The sequence below is a fragment of the Calidris pugnax genome, unplaced genomic scaffold, assembly GCF_001431845.1.
Source record: "Calidris pugnax isolate Ruff unplaced genomic scaffold, ASM143184v1 scaffold70, whole genome shotgun sequence".
NCBI lineage: Eukaryota > Metazoa > Chordata > Aves > Charadriiformes > Scolopacidae > Calidris > Calidris pugnax.
In genome coordinates, this window is record NW_015090862.1 from 10,714,734 (window position 1) to 10,723,774 (window position 9,041).

General features: G+C 38.6%; 1 protein-coding gene across 8 annotated transcripts in view; it reads left to right on the top strand.

Annotated features, from left to right (window-relative positions):
* ADAMTSL3 (ADAMTS like 3) overlaps nt 1-9,041 on the top strand; it is a 188,699-nt gene that overhangs the window by 130,576 nt on the left and 49,082 nt on the right. For all 8 annotated transcript variants that reach the window (XR_001412367.1, XM_014944716.1, XM_014944717.1 and 5 more), the window contains exons 12-15: nt 34-84; nt 4,581-4,785; nt 5,661-5,808; nt 7,248-7,332. Coding sequence is in view for 7 of the 8 variants with exons in the window: in XM_014944716.1 (XP_014800202.1) it covers nt 34-84; nt 4,581-4,785; nt 5,661-5,808; nt 7,248-7,332 (489 nt within the window). In the remaining variant the exon portion in view is untranslated. The remainder of the gene's footprint in view (nt 1-33; nt 85-4,580; nt 4,786-5,660; nt 5,809-7,247; nt 7,333-9,041) is intronic.

Here is a 9,041-nt window from a genome sequence, read left to right on the forward strand (position 1 = left end):
GAAATAATGATGCAATATTTATTTTGTTGACAGTGATGGATTTAAAGAAATCATGCCCTATGATCACTTCCAGCCACTTCCTCGGTATGTATAATCAGGATGGCATATGTGTCAGCACCACCACATTATTCACTGAAAATACACTATTTGAGCACTAAGATCATGGAACGTCATCTGACTTTTTGCTGTACAGGAGAGTGAGTTTATAACAATCCTATACACATTTTGAAAGCATGTGATTTATTTCAGTGTGCTCTGGATGATCAGCTTAACAGTAAGAGGTTAATGTGCTCTTCTTGAAAACATCAAGGTGGAAGACTTTAGAATAAAGAGTGTCCCCTTAAGCCTTCTCCTGCTCTATTGCTGAGAATAGCATCTCCTTTGAAATGCATGTATGAATTCTTGTCTTGAAAGGTTTTTATTTTGAAGATGTATGCAATGAATGTATTCTTTTATAGAACAGGTCTCCCTATGTTGCAGGACTCTAGCAATTCCCTTGGGAGGTCTCGTTCTTTGGCTCTTCTTTAGAGCTACACTCTATTTATTGATGTCACTTTAAAGATACTGAGTTGTCTGAATATCTATTGCCTAAAATGAAGTTATCAGAGCACTGTTTGTTGCCTTTTTTCTTTTTTTTTTTTTTTTTTTTTACTTTAGTCAGACGAGATGAGTCTTCAAGGAACGATGGAGACCAACACGAAGTGGCTAGAAGACTTCAAGAGGGATTCGCAAATGTCTCCTTAGCCTGGGTCTGGTCTTTCATTGCGCTCCGGCTTCCTGCAGCAGGTGGGAGGAGACAGCAGGAGGTGAGTGAGTCAGGAGCTCGAAAGCCTTGAAGAGCAATTTGGAAGCCTCAGCCTCTATTTCAGTGCCCAGTTCTGCAAAGCAATATGGTGTTCAGCAGCTGGAGCAGGAGTGACCTGCTTTTTTTTTTTTTTTTTTTTTTTTTACCTGCATCAATCACAATACTGTAAAACTCCTCTGGAAGGTTTAGATGTTTTGTAAAGGATGTCAGGACTACAAAGCATTGAGCCAGATTTACTGTTAATGTAAAGAATTATGCTTGACAGTTAGATGCATATTTATCTGAGTTGAGCCTCTGCTTTATTATGTCATGAAATGAATAATGTGTATTTTTTCAAAGAAGTAAAGATATGAAGTAATAAGAATGAAATCATAGACTTGCACGGCTCAGTGGAGCTACTGATTACAGCTGATATAAATGTCATAGTTTATTTCTGTAGCAATTTACGCTTGTTGTGGATCTGCTGTCCTGTGCTGTACTTTGGCTTTCATACATAGATTGAGATCTTTTTTTCCCCCCTCTACAGCTTTATCCTGTAAAGTTTGATAATTATATTCTGTGTCTCTCCCCTTCCATTTCTTCTGCCAATTCCTTTGCTTTTCAGATCTCCTCTGGAACTCAGCACAATTTATTTACATGAGTATTTCATCTTTTGAACTGCTCAGGGCTTGGAGACCAGTTGGGAGAGAAATTTAATCCCCCTTTCTGTGTTTTACTGTGCTCAGCATGTTTGCATGACACTGTGGTGAGATAGATTATATCTGTGATAAAGCTGTGGGCAGGTTCTCTTATTTCAAACACTGAGAACTACAGACAAAAGCCTACCTCATTTCAACACCTCGGTGTGTCCTGTCAGAAGGTATCATGGTCTTCCTGGGTGATGCTTGGGAGTAAGAGCTGTAAGACAGGAGACAGCTGAGCGGGGCTCAGAGCTGGTGCCAGCAGGAAGGAGAGAGAGGAAATAGGTTGCCTTCCTCCAGGAGGGTGCGTAAAGAAATACAATGGAAGTGCAAAACACCTTTTCTTGCTGGGATTTCTGAAAGAAAACAGCAGCTGAAACAGCCAGTTCTTACATACCTGCATCACGAGGTGAAGCTGGTCCAGTGCAGATGCAAGTCTTGCTTCAGTGTAGCAGGATGTATTTCCTCTGTGCTGTTGCCTGTCAAGTTGCGATGCGTTAGTCTGTGCCAGTTCTGCTGGGGCTTCTTCCACCTTTTCTTTTTGCTTTTTCTTTTCTTACCTGTTTCTTACATGCCAACCCAAGCCTGTTCTAGCAAAGCAGGCAGAAAACCAAAGTGCTGTAGATATACTTGAGCAAAGCTGTACAGACTCCATCACCTTGACCGGCAGTTGTGCATTGCACCTCCTATAACACAAGGGCCTGTGGAAGGGCTGCTTCGCCGTCCTGTGGCATTCACCACTACTTTCCCATTCACACGAGGAAGTTGTGGGAAAGTCATGGTGAGCACTGCAAGATCTTGAAAGAGTTCTCCTGTGGCTAGAATTGTAAATGCCCCACTGAAATATTTTTACAGATGGAGAATTCTTTTGAAATAAATAGAAAAATTTCCCAGGATGAAAATTTTCTTTTAAAGCTTTTGGAATGCCTCCATTTATTTCAGACTTGTTGGACTGTTGAGGATCCCTTGACAGCTGTGGGTTCTGGAAAGTATCTCCTTGACTGCTTGCCCAGGACCCCCCTTTTCCCCAGTAGCCATGGACCTCACTCCATCTTGAAAATGCTTATGGGAGTATGGGATCTGGAGTATGTTTGAAACTGATGAGATAAAGAAAAACAACTATAAAACTTTATGCTATAAACACTTGTGCGGCTAGTATTACATATAGCTCAGTGAGCCTTATATATATAAATCCATGAGCTGCTAATTCATTGAACAGTTAATTGCTCTTTAGTTCCTGACTTTTTTTAAAGAAAATGAGTTAATGCTGGCTGTTCATTTAAGTCAAGGAAAAGTGTAGCTGTTGCTCTTCAAATATATTTTGTACTTGTGATATGATATCAGTATCTGGGCTTTATTATATGTAGCTTTATTCTGAATGCTTTTGAATATATACTCTATGGTTAATGTTCCATGGCTGGCTTGCTGTATGTTTCATACTCATTCTTCTATTGAGCTTAAGCATGATTAATATGTTTTTGTAGGCAGTTTAATGAATTGCTTAAAATAGGAAGTGTCCTTGATTTACCTGCTCTATCATAGATAGTGGATAGTAATTGCTTAAATTTGCCTTTGATTTATAGGCCTTTTCTTCACCTACTCTGAGATCGTGACTTCCTTTATGATAGCAAAGTTACTCTTGATGAATTGATTTTGGTGGGATATTGTAGTACTTGCTGAGTCTATTGTTCATAATAGATACAATTTTTTTTCATGATCCTTTCTGAGCTCCTGTAGTTGTAGTAGGAATAATTTTTAAACTAACAAGACATTGATGAACCATAAGATGTACTGAAGAATTCGATCATTTCCCAGGGCTTTGCTTTAATTTAGATTGGGTGGTGGAAAGAAAGCAAATGATAGGAGGTGAAGGGTGAGGAAAAATTGTGTGGGGCTTAGTGAAACCTTTAGACAAATGCTATGGCAGAAGTCTGTTATCTCTAAATGTGGCAGGAGCAGCGTGCTATTGAAGTTAGTTTTTGTTGAGAAGTGATTGCTTAAATGCACATACATGCTAAGACCGAGAGATGAATGAAACAGTTTGTAACCTAAAATCCTCCATGTAATTCTTGCGTCAGATGGTGCCACAATTTCCCTATTTATTATAGTTAGGTCCGAGATCATGGATAGATGGCCATTCTGAAGACATTCCCTCCCAGCAGGTTGATTGTCATCCCTGTGTTGGTGGCTAATACCCCACAGCTCTGCAAGTTGATAGGGCTGTGTGTTTTCTTAATCTGTGCATCTCTCTGCTTCAGGAGAAATCAGCTAGGTTAGCTGAAGCAGAGGAAATAGATGAGCAGCTGCCTTTTACTTGAAGCAAGTTGGAAAGTGTGAATACAGACTCATTCAATGGCATTTTAATGAGGGTGGAAAACTCTTGCAGAACTGCAGTCATGATCTGCCAAATGTTACCTGTCACCATTTAATTTGTTCACAGTCCTTATGGATGAGCACAGTTTGAAATTAAATGGCTGGGTTTACCCAAAGCAAGTATTGGAGTTCCCATAACAAGTCTTTAATGAACAGATTTTTTAAGGGTAGTCTGAGTGATGTGGGCAATGATAAGAAACTGTGGGAAATAACACCCTCAGTCAGCACAGACAGATCTGTCTTTGTCTTTGGACTTCACATAATCTCAAGTACCTATGAATATTGGTCTCTGACAATGGTAGTAATAGTATATGTGACCATGTAAATTAACTGTGAAAAATATTCTGTTTAGATAATTTAGGCTATTTACAAGTAAAATCATTCTGCTTGATTAGCTCAGTATATTTAGGGTCTTTAATTTATGTATGAGAATAAAATTTTCAGTTATTTTGGGAAATGTACTTAAATTTATAGTTCTATTTTTCTTTTCATTTTGCACATGAATTCAAGCCTGGAATAATGCAAGGTAGTTCTGCAATTCGATGTATATATATTCAGTGTGTGGTAAGAATCCAGCAACCAAACTGTCTGGGTTTTAATGACACTAAGATTGGATTCAGTATTTTGCACTTTTAATAGAAGTTAGTAGCCTCATTTAAGCTTAAATAAAATAGCCCTAAAATATAACCTTATTTTTAATATATGTGAGTTCTTTTTTTCAGATGGGAACATAACCCTTGGACTGCATGTTCAGTTTCCTGTGGAGGTGGTATTCAGAGGAGAAGTTTTGTCTGTGTAGAGGAGACCATTCATGGAGAGATACTGCAAGTGGAAGAATGGAAGTGCATGTATGCCCCTAAGCCCAAAGTCATTCAAACCTGCAATCTGTTTGATTGTCCTAAATGGGTGGCAATGGAATGGTCTCAAGTAAGTTGAAAAGTGATTTGGACCTTTATTCTTGTTTTGTAAAGAAAGCCTCTAGTCTTGAGTTACCATGTATTTCTTCACACAGGGCTATTAGAAAAACATAGCCCTGCAAGCATAATTCATAGTACTTACTAGGAGAAGTTTGTACTAAGTAATTTGGCCCAATAATCAAAATGTTAACATGTCTGTGTGGAGAAAAATGCATATAGAATTATTTATGCCTGTTGAATTCCTGCTTTACACGGAGGAGAAATTAGAGCCAGAGGTCAGGCCTCTTTGCAATCAGGTCGTTTGTCTCTCGGTTCTTGATAAATGTAATATTTCACTGCATATAATAGCTAAAGGCATGTCTGTCTAGGGGCTGACATGTCTGTAAGGGTGATTTTCCAGCATTCTTACCTTTCATTATAGTAACAAGAACACAAAGCCAACTTATCTTGGCTGTAGTTATCTGATACAGTCAGATAGCTCAACACTTCTATAATTCCTTAGTTCATCCAAATGACATCACTGACATACAGTGAAGAAAATGTTCTTGCGGCACGTCTGACCCAGTTTTAACTGAAAATGACCACTGTGAGAGAGCATATTCTCAGTACATAGCCACCTCTGTTTCACACTATTGCCAATCAGATAAGCTTTACAGAACCTCAAGAAATTACTTGCCTTCCCAAAACTTAGAGATTTTTTTCCAGCATCAACCCTTTCTGTCTTCGCCTAGCAATGCAGGGATGGATCCATACATCTCTGATACCTGATTGATTGTGGAAAAACTTTAGTGAACACATCGTTAGTACTTCTAACTTGCTTTTTATCGCTATTTGTAAATATAATAAAAAAGAAACAGTGTGAGATGGTTGCATTGTCTCCTGCAGTGCACAGTGACCTGTGGCCGAGGCTTGCGTTACCGGGTAGTGCTGTGTATTGACCACCGTGGGCAGCACGTCGGTGGCTGTAACCCACAACTTAAACTACACATAAAAGAAGAGTGCATCGTGCCAATACCGTGTTACAAGCCAAAAGGTAACTGGAATTTTGTCTGGATCTGTTATTGTTTTACATTTTTGTTACGAGAATTAAAAGCCCCTGGTAACCCTTTTCAGAAATGCCAGAAGCTGGAATTTACTAGGACGTATTTCAGTCTTGGCAGAAAGAAGCATTTTAATTACTGGTGCTAGGAAAAGTGCCCTGCTGATATTTTTTGCTGATAACGTGGCCAGACTGTCGTGAGGTGAACATGCTAACTAAGTCTATACAGCCTGGTCAACCTGGGAAAACCAGAATTAATGAGATCAACATGGGGAGGAGGAATTATTCAATAATACTTGAAATGGGAATGATACTCCGTATGTATCGCCCGGGACCTTTTTCGTTTGCGTCTCATTAAATGTGTCGGCATTCTCAGAGGGCCTCATCAGTTCATTAAGTTATAATTAAACTGGTTTTCTCCTATCTTCTCCGTTTCTGCATATTTAAAAGGCCTGTAACAATGATATAAGTGGACAAATATTCTCTAAAAGAGTTGGGAAGGTTTCAAACAGTAGGTGGGAAGGTGAAAAGAAAAAAAAGCAAGATGAAAGAGGAAACGAGCATATCTTGTCCCTTGCTCATTTCTGTCCCTCTAGGCCTAGAAAATTTTAGAGGGTGCTACTCCCATTCGTTCACTTTTTATTCGAAAGGCTGTATTTCAGACCTTCACAACCCACCATAAAGATTTACATAGAAAAAGAGAAAGCTCTCTGTGTAGACAACCCAATGTTTCTCTTCAGGATGTTTTCAGACTTTAGAGAATTCTTTAAGCAGAAAAATATTTAGGGTTAAACCATGAAGTAGAAACTACCACTAACATTTTAAGAACCTTCTTCGGGGGTTTTATTTCAATTTGGAGGGACAGATCCTCAGCTGGCTTACAGTGCTCTGAGAAAAAGCATGACACAAATGTAAGATGTATAGACAGAAAGAAGTGAGTGTTCTTTAAATTGATTTCCAATTTCAGGAAAGGTAGCTAACGCAGCAAAAAAAAAGTCCCAAACCAATTTATCTGAAAATTTTCTGATGAAGCCAGTCTATCTGGAGAGCAATGTACCTTTGCTATGCTCTGACTTCTTTTTCAGCTATAAACTTAAGTTATTATGATAACCCATTACACTGAAACATAAGCTACAATTTATTAGACACTGCCTGCGTTTGGGGAAGATGTGGGAAGGAAGTAAAAAATTAAACAGGAATGGAAATTGGATTACTGGTACTCACTCAGTAAAAAGAGCATCAGAATGGACCTCAAACAGCATGAAGACATTTTCTAGAAAATTGTTTTATTATCCAGTATATCTTTATTCAAAAACATTAGATCAATAGACAATGTAAGATGTGAAGTGCTAAGGTGAATAATGCTAACATCTATGTATTGCTTTGATTTTGGAGGAATTACTGAATGTTGGGGTGGTTTTTTTCTCTACCAGAAAAAAATCCAGTGGAAGCAAAATTGCCGTGGTTTAAACAGGCACATGAAATGGAAGAGACCAGAAGCATCTCAGAAGAGCCAACGTAAGTACATTGACTTTTACAGTGAAGAAACATTTCTGGCATATTTTGCAAATAATCTGGAATGACTGTTGCTCTGCAGTTTGCTTTGACAGTTGGTCCTCCTTGGGAGATGAGTAGTGTTGTGAACTGTTCCTAATTTTACATCTCAATAGCTTTGCTTCTGGAGCTCCCGTTCTGGAAGACACAGAGCTGCTCTATTATAGTGTCCCTATATCATTCAAGCAATGCAAAGAGATCTTAATTTAGCCAAATTAAGCCCTAATTAATGCATGTGGAAACATTTCAACAGATGTAAATTAAACAAATTCAGTTTTATCCCAGTCATTGCTGTTACCTCAAGAATGTAGTAGTTGTATTAAAATTAAGAGGTACTTTGTAGGGTTGCCAGGATTTCCTTGGGGGGTGAGATCAATGCATGAAGAAAGTGAGAAAAATCTGCTGATCTCTGAGCTTAGCTGAATCTGTGGGGATAAGTTGTGATATTTTACACGTGTGTGTGTGTGAAATAACATCTGGATTTTGTGAGTCCCCTTAAAAGCTGATGGGGGTAAGCCTTGCAACGTTTGAGTCCTGGGGATGAACTCATAACTTAAATCCATCTGCACTTGTTCCTGTTTTGTATGGTAGGGCATCTACACAATTGCTTGTGTCCCCTGTGTACGTTTCATGCATCTGTGTATCTGATATATTCAATATTTAGTATATAACTTTCTAGAAAGTAGTAGCTTTCTATAAGATTTTCAGGAGAGATTTTGAACATATTCTGTTGTGCTTAGCCAAATTCTGCACTCCTTTGTAGTAATGTTAGTTTAAAATAATTTAGATTAGCTTACTGAAGTTACTTTGGATTTATGTTGCTCTGAGAACAGAGTGTGCCCCATAACTTCTTATTTTTCTTCCTCCATTTAGCTATTCCTGATTTTTGGCACACATGCATCAGCAGGTGTGATCATGAGTAATAAAATCTTTACACCTGCACTGACTCACAGAAGAAATCTCTTGCCAAACAGGTGTTTGCATAGCTATGGTGACTCTACTTTAAACTTTTCACTGCTCTAGCCTCTCAAGTCAAGTGTCAACCTACTGTGAGCCGTTATTTCACTCTCCAAATTGGTGGCCCTGAATTCAGGCAGGGTAGTAGCAAAGTTATAAAAATAAAATGTGATTGTCAAAGGGGGTGATGCAATCAAATGTGCCTGTTGAATGCCAGCATATCAGAATGAAGGTATATGAGGCCACCTCTAAAGAGTGTGAGGCTATAAAGAAAACGATCTCTAGCATTACAAAATCATGCTGTGGCAACCGTGAGCTAATGTAGTCTTTAGGTTTTTAGGATTCTTCAGCGCGGTTTCTGACAGAACAAGCAGGGAGGACTGGCAGGGACACAGCAAGCTAGTTCAGAGTATATTTAGAATATAATAGAGCTGAGCCGGAAACTTTGTAATGGGTTCCCTTGTACCTTGTCCTTACAAAGAAAGCAGTTATTCATGCCTTCCTAGACGTGACCAATGTGTTCCGCTGCAGCCTCACACTGTGAATGCAGCCATGTGTTTGAGTTCTCAGTGCATGTCCTGTCACAGCTGGACAGTTTTGCAGTTTCCTGGTAGTTCCTTTTTTTTTTTTTTTTTTTTTTTTTCCTCTCTTTGGAAAAAAAAAAAAAAAAAAAAAAAAAAAAAAAAAAAAAAAGTTCTAGGAAAAATATTAAACCC